At 44.1% G+C, this 15389-nt stretch overlaps 3 protein-coding genes across 3 annotated transcripts in view; 2 read left to right on the plus strand and 1 right to left on the minus strand.

The window, feature by feature from the left end:
• Nucleotides 1–3198: 3198 nt before the first annotated feature.
• On the minus strand, nucleotides 3199–4734 carry LOC311034979 (alpha-aminoadipic semialdehyde dehydrogenase; the record flags this gene model as incomplete). The annotated part of the gene is made up of 1 exon (XM_084043022.1): nucleotides 3199–4734. One exon carries the CDS (start codon nucleotides 4732–4734, stop codon nucleotides 3199–3201), a length of 1536 nt encoding a protein of 511 aa, XP_083899148.1.
• Nucleotides 4735–4824: 90 nt separating this feature from the next.
• On the plus strand, nucleotides 4825–7419 carry LOC311034530 (poly [ADP-ribose] polymerase 2-like; the record flags this gene model as incomplete). Its single annotated transcript, XM_084042409.1, has 2 exons — nucleotides 4825–4844; nucleotides 5694–7419. The coding sequence occupies 2 exons, from the start codon at nucleotides 4825–4827 to the stop codon at nucleotides 7417–7419; spliced, it is 1746 nt and encodes a 581-aa protein (XP_083898535.1).
• Nucleotides 7420–9300: 1881 nt separating this feature from the next.
• Nucleotides 9301–15389, plus strand: part of zcchc4 (zinc finger, CCHC domain containing 4) — a 32255-nt gene continuing 26166 nt past the window's right edge. Inside the window, exons 1-3 of the mRNA XM_084043456.1 lie at nucleotides 9301–9489; nucleotides 10887–11005; nucleotides 12677–12759. Coding sequence (XP_083899582.1) covers nucleotides 9396–9489; nucleotides 10887–11005; nucleotides 12677–12759 — 296 coding nt within the window. The 5' untranslated portion in view covers nucleotides 9301–9395. The remainder of the gene's footprint in view (nucleotides 9490–10886; nucleotides 11006–12676; nucleotides 12760–15389) is intronic.

Genomic DNA, 15389 nt, shown 5'->3' on the forward strand with positions numbered 1-15389 from the left:
CTCAGGTCCAGTTTTTCGTGTTGAGAAAATTTGGTCCATGGCGTTTAACGACCAGTTAAGAATTTCCATGTTTTCACCCGGGATTGTTCGTGGGTACAGTGTAGAGAAGCGAGGTGGAGGAGTGGAGAGATAAGGGTCAGGAGGAAAGAAAAATGCGACCGCCTTCGTCAGCAAGCAGGTGGCAAGTCTGCATTACATCGTGGTCACAATCTTCTCAAACGGTCTTAAAACCAATAACATCAATATACAAACAGGCTATAAAAGTCATGGATCAGAAACCGATGAGATGGCACCATTGTGGTATTTTAAGAAAACAAACACAACCTTTTTACCTTTGAAAATGTTGTGTTTTTTTGTACTATCAAATTGGTTTTTAAATGCAAACATACATAATCATGTTTCACCTCTGTTTTCTGGACTGGTTGATAGGCGTCAGAGCTCTGGTAGAGCAACCACACGAGCATCAACTCATGGTGATTGTATTGTACCTAAAAGCAAAAACCCTTCGGGCAGTCTGCCTTCTCAGTAAAGGGGTAAACCTCTGGAACTCTTTGCCTACGGTTCTAAAACTAGAGACGGATGGTAATGTGTTTAACAGAGATATATATATATATATATATATATATATATATATATATATATATATATATATATATATATATATATATATATTATTATTTTTTGTACCTGATTGGGTTTTAGATTGGTATTACTGTATTTTAGAAAAGCTTCCTGTGGACAGGTGTTGAAAATTAGCACTCGTGCTATATACACTGTAAACAATGCATCTGGTTTTGTCCAATGTAATTGTGATGTCCATATCAAATAAATAAAACATAACATAACATAACATAACTAGGAGTAGAATGAACTCACAATTTAAGGTAGGTTAAATACAGGTTTAGCCTACCTTTTAACACAAGTTTTTTTTTTTACCTTTGTGTTTATTTGGAATTTTCAGCATGTTAAACAGGGGATCAACATCAGTTCATCATATCATATCGTTTCTACACATCATTCTTTCATTTGTATACTCCCCTGGGGGAAAAAAACATCCTTTTATCGATTCACTTTTTTTACCTTTTAACACAAGTTGAAAGGTTACGCCATGCTACTGCATGGCTAGATATCCTCCTAGAAAACACTAGGGGGTCCTAGAAACCACATCAACTGACCACTAAACGGAAACTACAAAAAGTAGATATACACGCTGAGTTGCAATGCGACACACTGTGAGCTTGTAGATCTGCTATTTTCACCTTTTATGAGACTGTGAACAATATGTCTACAGACCCATTTTGAAGTGACTCTTCACTCAGTACAACCCAATGACAAGCCCCGACAGCATAACCTGCTTTATCATCAATTTTGAAATGAATGGGACCATAATTTATGAAAACGCATGTAATAAAAAATGTGAAAGCTAGAGGGTGGCAATTGCCACCCCATGGAACCCCATATGACGCCCCTGCTTCATGTGTTTTTTTGTTTTGCTTTGTTTTTTAGCTGGGGTGACTGGACCCATGTGACGTGGTGCCATGCAGGGATGATACGTTTCATGCTGCAGGTGGAGAAGGAGGTCATCAGGGGTGATGACACCGCTGCCAACAACATCAAATTCCACTGCATCCCTCAAGGGTATCACTGCATGTATTTCAAGAAGTGGGGTCACTGGGGTCACTGGGGGTCCTGGAGTGGCTCCTGTAGCAAAGGGAAAGTCATCTGTGGGATCCAGACAAAGGTGGAATCTAAGAAAGGCCGTCGTCGCAACGACACTGCGCCAAATGATGTGCGCTTTGTTTGCTGCAAAATAATAATAGATATGATAATATATGGCATAATTACATTATGCATACCGTTTGGATATCGTTGCTGTCGGGCAGAAACCGCTTATTTCCATATCTGTCCCTTTTGTGTTTTTAGCGGCGCTAGCCGCTCTATACCTTTAGGTATAGAGCGGTAGCCCTCTATACCTGGCTTTTGCGTCAACGTTCTGATTGGTCAGACACGTCAACAAAGTGATTGGTCAAGCTTCACGTGACACGTGGCTATAAACACATTATAAACACTTATTGATGACAAAATGTATCAAAGGCGCCGCTACCTTCACACAGGTGTGATTTTTCATAAATGAACAGCCTATTTGATCATAGGCTACTATTGCGTCACACACAAAAGTATCAAAGAATGCAGATCTGCAAGCTCAAAATGTGGCGCGAAGTGACGCATTTTGAGCTTGGGTGCATTTTGCCTTTCCGACATGTCGCCTTTCCGACGTTAACGAACCCTATACCTAACCCCACGCGGAAGCCACTAGTCGGAGTGGCGAGATGTCGGAATGGAAGGAGCACCCCTTTGAGCTTGCATGTCGATCTGCTATTTTTGATACTTTCAAATTTGAATCCTGAAAAGTAACAGTTTTGTACATATGAAGTTTCCACCCGGCAGAGACGATATTCAATGAATGATGACCTCACATTGTGGTTTGGATGTACTGTAGCTCATTAACCACTTCTTAAATCAAATGCAGGCTATTTATATCGCACATTTAAAAACAACTCTCATTGTACCAATGTGCTTTACAGATCAATATAAACAGCAAAACAGAACATTTCTTAGACCCTGTATACAGTACTTAGTCAAACGGACCTGAGTTGCACTGCACTTGGTGCACCCGGCTTCCCTCCCCCGAACACGGGCCAATTGTGTTCGTATCAGTGGTGCAAAGTAACTAAGTACATTTGCTTAAGTTCAATTGTGAGGTATTTTACTTTACTGGAGTATTTCCAATTTGCAGTACGTTTACTTTTACTCCACTACATCTCTGAGGCAAATATTATACCACTACAATTATTTGAAAATTTTAGTTACTTATAGATTTTGATTATTATTACAAAACATACATTAACCACTTCAGCCCTATACATTTCGGCCATTTGAAAATAGCCGATCTACTATTAGATCTGCTATTTTCAAATGAGTAAGAAGTAACAAGTAGGAATTCCGGACTTCTACTTGTAACTGAGTATTTCTACATTGTAGTATTGATACTTTTACTTAAGTAAAAAATGTTTTTCCACCACTCGTTCGTATACATTAGACGCTCAACCAAGCCGGATGCACCGCAGTGGTTCTGAACCCCCAGCCTCCGCGATGATGGGCAGGCACTTAACCACTGCGCCACCCGAGCGCCTTACTTCACTCAAACTTGATGCCCTGGGCCAGGGGAAGGTCCTTGCTGTAGTTGATTGTGCAGGTCGACCGTCTCATGTATTGCTTCCAAGAGTCACTGCCGGACTCCCTCCCACCTCCTGTGTGTTTCTCCCCACCGAAGGCCCCTCCAATCTCAGCCCCACTGGTAGGAATGTTGACATTCACAATGCCGCAGTCTGACCCTTTGGGGCCCAGCCAGCGGAAAACTCGACCAATATCTTTGGTGAAGATACTGCTCGACAGGCCCTGTTTGACCTCGTTGTTCCAGGAAAAGGCCTCCTCTTCCATGTTGAACTTGAGAACATAAAGAATGGGAACAAAGGTCTCAGTGTGGACAATGGGAGCGTCATGAGCCAGTCCTGTGATGATAGTGGGCTCCACATAGTTACCGGGGCACTCTATCACCTTGCCTCCACACACCACCGTACCACCCTGTTGCTTGGCCTGTTCAACAGCAGCCAGGTACTGCTCAACGGCTTGCTTGGTGTGAAGAGGCCCATAGAGGGTGGTGGGATCCCAGGGCTCGCCGATGCGGATTTGTTTGTAGGCCTTAGCGATCCTCTCCACCACCGTATCGTGAATGCTTTCATGTAGCATTAGCCTCCTGGTGGTTGTGCAGCGCTGGCCAGCTGTTCCCACAGCAGCAAAGACAGCTCCGGGCACCACCAGATTCAGATCGGCGTCCTCAAACACAATGATAGCGTTGTTCCCGCCAAGTTCCAGCAACTGACGGCCAAATCTTTCTTGCACCATCATGGCCACCGTTTTTCCCACGTGAGTGCTGCCGGTGAATGACACCAGATCCACACGCTCATCCTTTGCCATAGCGGCGCCGATATCGGCGCCTCCACACGTCATGGAGCAGATGGCACCGGGCAGGTTGTTCTGCTCAAGCACCTCAGCTACAATGTTGGTCACAGCAACACTGGTGAGAGGGGTGGTGGGGGCTCCTTTCCACAGACAGACATTACCACAGATGAGAGCAATGGCGTTGTTCCAGCCATACACTGCGACAGGAAAGTTGAAGGCTGTGATAATGCCCACTATACCCACCGGGTTCCACTGTTCAATGAGGGCATGGCCCTGCCTTTCCGAAGGGAGGATGGGCCCACCAATCATTCTGGACAAGCCAACAGCATAATCACAGACATCGACATATTCCTGCACCTCTCCCACTCCCTCTACATAGATCTTGCCCATTTCCAGGGACACCAAGCTTCCAAGAACTTTGATCTTCCTCCTAAGTGCATCGCCAATCTGTCTCACGATCTCCCCTCTTTTGGGCGCTGGAATATCTGCCCACACTTTCCAAGCTTCCCTGCATTTCTGTATAGTTTCTTCATAGTCTGCCAAGGTTGCCTGGCGTACTCTGGCAATGGGCTCATTGTTGGCTGGGCAGTATGACGTGATGACCTCGCCTCTTCCTCCCCATGTCCCGTTGTAAACACCGCAATTGTCCTCAGCAAGACCCAGCTCTTTGAGCCAGGCGTACTTTGGCTGGTTGATAAGAAGTGTAGACATCGCTGCAGTTTGCATGTAGCGGAATGAGAGAACGTTCGATGGGACAGTCCGGTGCAATGATGTAGTAAAGCTGAGGAGACGCCGCATAACATGACACAGAGGTGTAATGGGTGAAACAAACCACAAACTATCTGTCTGTGTCCCTTTTATTGTATGAAGATCCCTGATGTCACCAATATGACGTCAATAGTCCCGACACCTGGCCTCCAAGTATGGGAGGTTACTGCACTAAGTACTCTCACAACACAATGATTACAACGGGTACAACGGGTACAACAGGTATTGCATAAGCGGAAGGGCATGTGTTCACAACGGGCATCATTCCAAAAATTGCACTAATTGATTTAAATAGTTGTGTAATGTTACTTCCTTCACAGGTGTTACAATGGTTTTTCATTATGGTGATATTTTGTTAAGAAAGCTCAATAGGAACAACGCTACAGCCTGGTACAATAATTTTATCAGTGGATTGAGGTTTATACACAGGAGCTCTGAAAATATATACTGTACTGTTTGGTGCCTTGCTCACAGGCACAAATAAACTAGTTACTGAGGGAGAAGTGAAGGTTTCTACTACAGTAACATTCTCTAATTGAACCACTTTTCTTTCACCTGGTGCTTGCAGCACCTGTCTATAATGCATTGAATATCTGTGTATCCACGTGTTCAAACTTGTTCAAATTTCTTCTAAATTCCAGGAATTTCTGTGTGTGTAAGTGTATGTGTGTGTACCGGTCTCTCGATATGACCAAATATGGAGATGACTGACGTCATAGTACTGACCAGAGCCATTGAGTTAATAAGAGTTGCTTCAATGAACAACAACTGACTAAAGACACAACATTTCACTGACACTAGCAAGAGAAGATAATTTTATCGCATTTAACACACTCTCTTTTTTACATTTGCTGTTCAACATTATTTTTACAAACAACCTGGGAATCTCTGTCAAATCCGAGCTCTGGCACAGCCTACAAGGTTGACCTGAAGAAGATGGTCCAGATTAAACCTGTTACCAAGAACAAAAGGAAGATACACTCAAGTGACCTAGCCGGTGAAGATGGGAGTCAAGTTGAAATAAAAAAGGAACAGACAGAGGATGAACCAGTCAGCAAGAAGAAGAGAGGGGCAGGAAAGACTCAGACGAAAACTAAAGAGCTGTCCATAGAAGAAATGGAAAGTAAAGAGGTTGTCAAGACGGTGCTCATGAAAGGCAAGGCTCCTGTGGACCCTGAATGCAAAGCCAAAGTCGGCAGGGCTCATGTTTACAGTGAAGGAAACGATGTTTATGACGTGATGTTAAACCAGACAAATCTTCAGTTCAACAACAACAAATACTACCTGAGTCAGCTTCTGGAAGATGACAGCTCAAGGTCCTACAGTGTGTGGATGAGATGGGGCAGAGTGGGCAAAGTTGGACAGAACAGCTTAACAGCCTGTGGGGGAGACCTGCTGAAAGCCAAAGACGTCTTCAAGAAAAAGTTCTTTGACAAGACCAAGAATGACTGGGGTGACAGGGCTAGCTTCGAAAAGGTGGACGGAAAATATGACATGGTGTTCGTAGACTACAACACCAATGATAAGGAGAACCTCACTCAGGTGGACACTGTGCCCAAGAAGAAGGCCTCCCAGCTGGACGTGAAGACTCGGTCACTCCTAGAGCTCATCTGTGACCTGAAGGCCATGGAGGAGTGTGTGCTGGAGATGAAGTTTGACATCCGCAAAGCTCCTCTGGGCAAGCTGACCTCGGAGCAGATCCGCGCGGGCTACACAGCCCTGCAGAAGATTGAAGAATGCATAGAGAGTAACGGTAGCAATCAGGAGCTGCTGGAGGCGTGCAACCAGTTCTACACACGGATCCCACATGACTTTGGGTTGAAAACACCCCCGGTAATCCGCACGCGGGAAGAACTGAAGGCAAAGATTTCCCTATTGGAGGCGCTGAGTGACATCCAGATTGCTGTGAAGATGGCTCAGTCCGGTGCAGACAGTGCAGAGCATCCTCTAGACAGACAGTACCAATCCCTCCACTGCCAGCTGCAACCTCTAGACTCCACCAGCCACGAGTACCAGGTGATCGAGAAGTACCTCCGGTCAACCCACGCCTCCACCCACAGTGGCTACACCATGACCGTGCTGGACATCTTCTCGGTGTGCCGGGAGGGGGAGAGGGACAACTTCCTCTCTCAGACGCACAACCGGACGCTACTGTGGCACGGCTCTCGCCTGTCCAACTGGGTCGGCATCCTCAGCCAGGGGCTGCGCGTGGCCCCGCCGGAAGCCCCCGTCACTGGGTACATGTTCGGAAAAGGCATCTACTTTTCCGACATGTCGTCGAAGAGCGCCAACTACTGCTTTGCCAGCCAGCGCAACGACGTCGGACTACTGCTGCTGAACGAGGTGGCCCTGGGAGACTGCAACGAGCTTCTGGCTGCCGACTACGAGGCCCACAGGCTCCCCGCGCGCAAACACAGCACCAAAGGCCTGGGACAGATCGCGCCCGATCCTCAAAACTCCGTCACCGTGGACGGCATGACCGTGCCCATGGGTCCAGGAGTGAAGACGGGGGTTGGGAAGGACGGTGGTTACTCCCTCCTCTATAACGAGTACATAGTCTACAACCCTGCCCAGACCCGCATGAGGTACCTGCTACGCGTTCAGTTCAACTGCGCCTCACTGTGGTGACGCAGGGGGATACAGGATCTATACACTATTACAATGTTGCAATACGATGGTATAAACAGGTTTGCATCGGGCTGTGACGCATTGTGAACTTGCAGATCAGCCATTTTCTCTCTCCAGTTGATCTGAGGAAGCTTTTATTTTGGCAGTCCAAGACAGCTGAAGACATGAGACGGTCCATCTATCTAAATGCTTTCTGCGGCTTAACTTCATGGAAGTGCAGCCTGTGGTATGTAGCTTCTTTTTTTTACATGCGCATCATATTTTACTGTCTATTAAACTCAGTAAAATCATTGGTGTTAATTAATTCCCTTGCGTGTACAAATGTAACCAAATGGACATGTCCCAACAGGATTTTTTGTGTGTAGAAAAACCCACAAATATTTTGTGAAGTGTAACAAAAAAAAGTAATGTGTAATGTGTTCTGTTGACAGGGAGTAGGATAATAAGTAAAGTAATATTACTTTTGGAAAAAAAAGTAATGAGTAATATATCACTTTTGTATAACGAGCCCAACAATGAGTAAAATACACTATCCTTAAAGGTAGGATAAGTGTTCTGGTCAAAACAAAACGTTATTTGTTAAAAGCACTGTATTTTGATAGTATCCATTGGGCAGGGCTCTTCAACGTTTTTCAGGCCAAGGACCCCCATCTGAAATTTGCAACCCACCTGTGTTTTATTTTTATTAAAGAGCTGGAGAGACAGGGAGACTCCTGTTAGTGGCAGCGGTGGCCTAGTGGTTAGAGGGGCGGCCTTGATACCGGAAGGTCCCTAGTTCGATTCCCCAATTCATCACATCAATCATGAATCACCGCTGAATAGCCCTTGAGCAAGGCTTCCATGCAGGGTCCGGCTGGAAACAAGCTTCGTGCTTAGTCCGACACCCTGGGTAAACAACAAACTTTGCTTTGCTTTGTTACTGAACAAACACTCTATAGCAATGATTACTATCAGAATATAGTGCTTTAACCTTTTTAACAAGAAAACATTTTGTCTTGATTAAAATACATCACTTATCCTACCTTTAATTGTAGTATATCCCTGCCTGGATGTAGAGGAATAATACTTAAAGGGATATTTCACTTTCAAATGAAATAAACATTACAAATACATTTAAAAAGTAATGGAAAATCAGGGTGCCCTCACACATTAGAATGTCCTTCTAATGCGTGAGGTTGAGTTTATTTTTTATTAGAAAGTGAAATATCCATTTAAGCCTAAATGATATTTTAATAATAGTAAAGAAAGAGGACACAAAAAAAGTCCCTAAATTGTGTGATATAAATCCTATGTCCTCAAGTGAATTGTATTGAAGTGTAAACGCCGGTACAGCAGATGGCGGTATGCACCTACAGTTGAAACTCCCCCAGGAAGCAGAAGATTGTAGTCAGTTTGTAGTCCGGAAGAGGTGACGTATAGTGTTGCCATGTCCACTTTATTATAAGCGAATTTGGGCTTGTTTTTCTGTAAGGTTGCTTGTAAATATTAGTAGTTTTTTTTTTTTTTTTGTCTTGTTTCTAAAGTGTAGTTGCTTATTTGGGCTTGTTTCCTAATGTTGTTTAAACCAGTAGTTCTCAAACATATTCATGTCATGGACCCCCCACATTAATATGTATTTGTCCGCAGACCCCCATCTGAAAATATTTCGTGCTAAACCCCCGTACCAGATTTGTGTTGTTAAAATGTTTCAAAACTATTAAAATTTCACTTTCCCCCCCCAAATATCTTTTTTGAAAAAATAGCAGATCTGCTGTTTCCCCCGCAAAAAAACGGGCTTGTTTTCATTGACCCGGGTGCTTGTTTCTCTCACAAAATCTGGCAACGCGGGTGACGTAGAATTGTTGTCCAAAAACACAAGTGACGTCGAATCCACGCGCCTCAACGTGCAGTAGCGGCAGCATGGTGGCTTCGTGCGTTTAGTCTGAGCGTTAAGATCCAGTCATTCCAGTAGATCAGTGTGTTGTATTGAAGACAACATGGACGGACACGGGGCTGATGAGGAGGACGGGCTGGGAATAGATGTCATTCTGCCGCAGGATGGAGACAAGAAGGCTCCTGAGTGTCTGCACGGTAAGACCAAGAGGAAAAGTAACACTACAAAGTACTCTGTCTCTCTCTCTCTCTCTATATCGGTCTCTCTATATCGGTGTCTCTCTCTCTCTCTCTCTCTCTCTCTCTCTCTCTCTCTCTCTCTCTCTCTCTCTCTCTCTCTCTCTCTCTCTCTCTCTCTCACTCACACACACACACACACAGCTTGTAGATCTGTTACAGCTCTGTGTGTGTAGATCTAAGCTGTGTGTGTGTAGATCTACAAGCTGTGTGTGTGACAGCTACAGGCTGTGTGTGTGTGTGTGTGTATAGATATACAAGCTGTGTGTGTGGATATACAAGCTGTGTGAGTGTGTAGATCTGCAAGCTCTCTCTCTCTGTGTGTGTGTGTGTGTGTGTGTGTGTGTGTGTGTGTGTGTGTGTGTGTGTGTGTAGATATACAAGCTGTGTGTGTGACAGCTACAGGCTGTGTGTGTGACAGCTACAGGCTCTGTGTGTGTGTGTGTGTGTGTGTGTGTGTGTGTGTGTGTGTGTGTGTGTGTGTGTGTGTGTGGATATACAAGCTGTGTGAGTGTGTAGATCTGCAAGCTCTGTGTGTGTGTGTGTGTGTGTGTGTGTGTGTGTGTGTGTGTGGGGGGGGGGCTGGATCCAGCAGGACTCTCCTGATGTCTCCTGATAATTCAGTCATCAAATCAATTTCTGTAGACCTACTATTAGCGTTTTAATGGGTGAAATTGTACCCATCATTCCTTGATTCTCACAGTCCAAATATTGTAACGTTTATTTTGTTACTGTTGACTGATTTGATCATTGTAATGCAGTCAGAATCTGTTACTTCTGTGGAACAGTTCGTAACAAACACTGTAAGCTTTGTTATTAAACCCTTTACAGTGAAAGTGTATAATGTTTATTTTTGCAAGGTAAAATGTTGACAATGCAAATCAATGCCTCAATGGAAGAGTAGGGATACACTGCTGCAGATGTACTCGTTTATTGTATTAACATTTTCTACCATTCAGATTGGTCATAGTTACGACCCTCAAAATGATATGTATTTGGCTGCGGACCCGCATCGGAAAATGTTTTGTGCCAGGGACCCCTAGAAGAGAAGATTTGTGTTTAAAAAAAAAGATAAAAAGTATTCAAAATGTTTTAAAAATATGTTCAAAAATAGCATTTTTTTTAAAGCGAACATTTGTTACTAAAATCTTTGCTTCTGGGGGTCCCTCGAACTGCATATTTTGAGTTGGGGGTCCGCGGCCAAATACATATAATGTTGGGGGTCCTTGACATGAACATTTTTGAGCACCACTGATATTATAGCAACATAAATGTTTCAGAAAACTGTTAGGATCTAGAAGACATTCGTAGAATCGTATCTCAGGTCTTAATGGGTTACATGCGTTTTGTCTTCCCAGGTCCCGCGTTGCTGTTTGAGAAGGCGTGCGGAGGAGAGGAGAAGGGCAGGAGGTTCTACGCTTGCTCTGCATGCAGAGATAGAAAGGACTGCAACTTCTTCCAGTGGGAAGATGACAAGGTACAGTAGGCATCACATGACATAAAAACGTATCACAGTACATGACGGTATCAAACACTTAAAAACTTAAAATGCAAACCAATGTTTAAAAATCAATCTCAATGATCTGGTGTAATTCCTCATGACAAAACAGACTTAATGGTACCTCAAGTAACAACATAGTAACAATTTCATATTTAATTATATAATCTGTGTGTGCGCGCGCGTGTGTGTGTGTGTGTCTGAAGCCGATTCTTATGTCTCCTAAATCCCAACAGTATTCTGAAAAAATGTATGTTTCTATATCAGTGGTGCTCAATCTTTTTCATGTCAAGGACCCCCAAAATTATATGTATTTCGCCGCGGACCCCCATCTCCAAATATTTTGTTCCAGGGACGCCCAAAAAGCAAAGATTTTAGTTAAAAATGTTCGTATATGCAGGGGTGCACATAACTTTTTAGGTCTGGTACGCAGAAGAGCACCTGGACATGTGACTTGGTGCGCATGGCGCCCGTCCCGTTTTGTCAACGGGGGGGGGGGGGGTTCAGCCCGGAAAGTTTTGTCAACGGGGGGGGGGGGGGGTTCAGCACGGTGCCCGCCGGACAGTTTTGTCAACGGGGGGGGGGGGCGAGAAAAAAAGGACGCTCTGCTTCTAAATTCCGCCGATTTTCGCCGTTTTTTTTTTTCTCATGCTGTTACATAAAGCCCCCAAGGTTGGTGCCCTGTGCTGCTGCGCTGATTTTATCCGCCAGATTGGGACGTTCACGGCATATTTTGCACCATTACGGTGCGTTCATCATCGGTGACGAGTGCCTCTAACAGCCGCTGCTGGCTGCGTGCACGCAGCCAGGCAATGCGAGGCGATGCGAGGCGACGCGAGTCATATCTCTACCCCTCCGCCTAATGGCTGTACATGGGGCCGACGGGTGCTTTAGAGTGATTGTGTGAGTGTGGCTTCAGGAAGTAAATTCCTAGCCTCGATCTCCAGGCTTTTATTTTTTAGTTTTGCTAAAAAATAAAAGCTTGGAAATTCCTGTCCCAGCTGTTGGGTTGAGTGAGTTGAGTTGAGTTGGTGCGCAAAAGCGCCTCGCGTCGCCTGATGTGGTGCGCATTTTTTATTTTGGGTGCGCATGCGCACCTGCGCACCAGTTATGTGCACCCCTGCGTATATGTTCGTAAAAATATATATATTCAAAGATTTGCACACATTTTCACGATTTTTCAAAAATAGCAGATCTACAAGCTCATAGCGCGGCACTCGGTGCTGCGCTATGAGCTTTTAGATCTGCTATTTTTGAATAGCCAAAGTGTAAAATGATGCTTTTTAGCTCAAATCTAAAAATGACACAGATGCGTAAACAACATACCCTATTGAGTACTATACTGTACTTTTGGTTGAACAGGAAACTTTAAAGACTTAATTCTTTATTCTCACAATATCCATCAAATGGCGCTCTTTGGCTTTTTGAGTGGTGCCGAAGGCAACCACTCCTATATCTGGCTTTGTCCGTGTGTCCGTATGTATGTATGTATGTCTGTCCACAAACATTGATGACAACATCAATACGGGGGTCAATACGGGGCTCATCAAAGGCACCACTCACTTCACACAGGGTGTGATTTTTTTAGGGCAGTGTTGCTATTTCATTGACAACTGTCATGCATCTGTTTGGATGGACTGTATTCACCAGGTGTCAGAGGCCAGGCTCCAGGCCAGGGAGATGGAGAGACAGTCCAAGAGGCCTCCGTTCACCCATAAGGAGTACTGCTACAGGTAACCGTTAACCACGCCGGATACAAGCAAAGTGGGCACTAAGGAAGAGTGGGCACCTGTAGATCTGCTATTTTTTTGTCTCCGCCAGGCCTTAAGTCTTCAACGTTTTCAGTCCAAGGACCCCCTAGCTGAAAGAGAGACGAAGCAGGGACCCCCAGTAACATACATACTGTATACAATTTTATTTTCATAGATTTCATACAACCAACACCAAACCACGTTGCCGAAAATAGCTCATCTACAAGCACACAACGCCTCGCAGCGTGAGGCGTTGTGCGCTTGTAGATCTGCTATTTTTGGCTAAGGTTCTCCTCCTCAGAATAGGGATGCTGGGTTGAAGTGGCTAATGTAAAAATCACACTAAGATTTGGCGGACCCCCCGTAGTAACTCTGAGGACCCCCTAGGGGTCCCGGACCCCCTGTTGAAGACCCCTGCCTTAAGGCATTGCCGAGACTATGTTTTGCACCCTCTCCATCCGTCCGTGTGTGTGTATGTGTGTGTGTCCGTCGGTCCTTCTGTCTGTGAACAGCTAATCTCCGGCACCGTTGGCTTGATGGCAGATAAACTGTGCACACACACTCCCTGGATGCCAGAGCAGAACCTCTCCCCCAAAATGTTCACATGGGCCTGTTATAGCGCCACCAGGAGGCCGATCTTTGCGAAACTTTTTGTGACAGTACTCCTACAGATTTGATCCAAACGTCACGCAAATCGGTACACAGTATCTCTATAGCCATTAAACCAAACGGGTCTTTCGGACTTTTCATATTCCATCCTGATTGGCTAAGGTTGGCTTCCAAAGTTTGCAGGAGTGCGCCGTTTTGAACAAAATTCCTCACATCATGAACACAGCATGCACTTTCCGTGAAATTGCACTTGAAACTTTTCAAATCAGCCTCATGGTGGTGCTATAACAGGCCGATTTGTGTTTTTACCTATAACCGCTCCGATCTGTGTAAAACTTTGTATGTGCACTCCCTAGAGGCCAAGGAAAAACCTTTGCCCTGCATTTTTCACATCTGGCTTTTATAGACGATTTTTCATATTCCATCCTGATTGGCGAATTCCGAACATTGCTGGCCCACGATAACCTACCTGACGGAGACCTGAGCTCTGAGGAGCACTTTTTGTAGTTGGTGAATACATTTGGTGTTGAAAAAAGGACTGGACCTAGTATAGGTAGTATAGTTTATATTGCATGTGCTGTAATGTATATCGTCTCTGTCGGGTCCAAAACTGTTACTTTTCAGGATTCAAATTCAGAAACAGCAAAAGTAGCAAGCTAGAGATCTGCTACTTTTGATGCTTTTGTGTGACACTGTAGTATTATCAAGCAGGCTGTTAATTTACGAAAAAACACAAAAAGCTAAACTATGGACATAAGAGGTTTCTGCCCGACAGCAACGATATATTTAAAGGGACTACACCATGAATTTTAACTTTTCCTTCTTTTTCGTGTGTTTTTGGTCTCCCCTACCTCTCTTCTATCCCCATAAATACCGCAGTTTGAACACTCAGGCTTTCACAGCATATCTGGGGTTTTCTGTAAATTGGTCTCAAAACAGGTCAAACTGATTTAGCCCCGAAAGTGACGTCACTAGCGGTTCCAAGTTTCTTTCTAAGTTCCAACTGCAGGTGAAAGTGCTTTATAAGCCAGAGAGAAGTTAGTTGGAATGAGTATATCTGAGGCTTGATTTAAGCTCAAACCTTTTGAAAAACGTTGGGGACATAAACAATATGATATGAAATATTAGATTTTTTTTTTTAAATTCATGGTGTAGAGCAGGGGTCTTCAACAGGGGGTCCGGGACCCCTAGGGGGTCCTCAGAGTTACTACAGGGGGTCCGCCAAATCTTTGTGTGATATGATTCTTTTTTTTTTACCTTAACCACTTGAACCTTAGCATCCCTTTTCTGAGGAGAACTTTAGCCAAAAATAGCAGATCTACAAGCTCACAACGCCTCGCGCTGCGAGGCTTTGTGAGCTTGTAGATCGGCTATTTTTGGCAAAGAGGTATAGGTGTAGAGGGGGAAAAAAGAGCAGACCAAGTAAACAAAAAAAGTGGAATCTGAAACACAATTTTATACAATATAGAGGGGGTCCCTGCTTCATCTCTCTCAGCTAGGGGGTCCTTGGCCTGAAAACGTTGAAGACCCCTGGTGTAGAATCTTTAAAGGAGGAGTTCACCCAAAAAATGATTTATTTTCTATCAATTGCACACCCCAAGAAGCCTTGAATACATGGATTTATTTTTGTTTTTGTCACATTACTAAGCCAATAATTTGATGCCCGGGTGTATTTCCGGTAGGAGACACAAAGAATCTACTTTTTGTCTCCTACCAGATACATTAGCCGGTAGGAGACGGGAATCAAATTATTAGCTTAGTAATGCGACAAAAACACAAATAAATCCATGGATTCAAGGCTTCATGGGGTGTACAATTGATAGAAAACAAGTAATTTTTTGGGTGAACTACTCCTTTAAGTGTTATAATTCAAGTGGTTAAACTATATATATATATATATATATATATATATGTATGTATGTATATATATATATATATATATATATATATATATATTTACATACATACATACATACATACATACATACATACATACATACATA

Source organism: Gymnoscopelus microlampas, assembly GCF_963454915.1.
Source record: "Gymnoscopelus microlampas genome assembly, chromosome: 19".
Taxonomy (NCBI): Eukaryota; Metazoa; Chordata; class Actinopteri; order Myctophiformes; family Myctophidae; genus Gymnoscopelus; species Gymnoscopelus microlampas.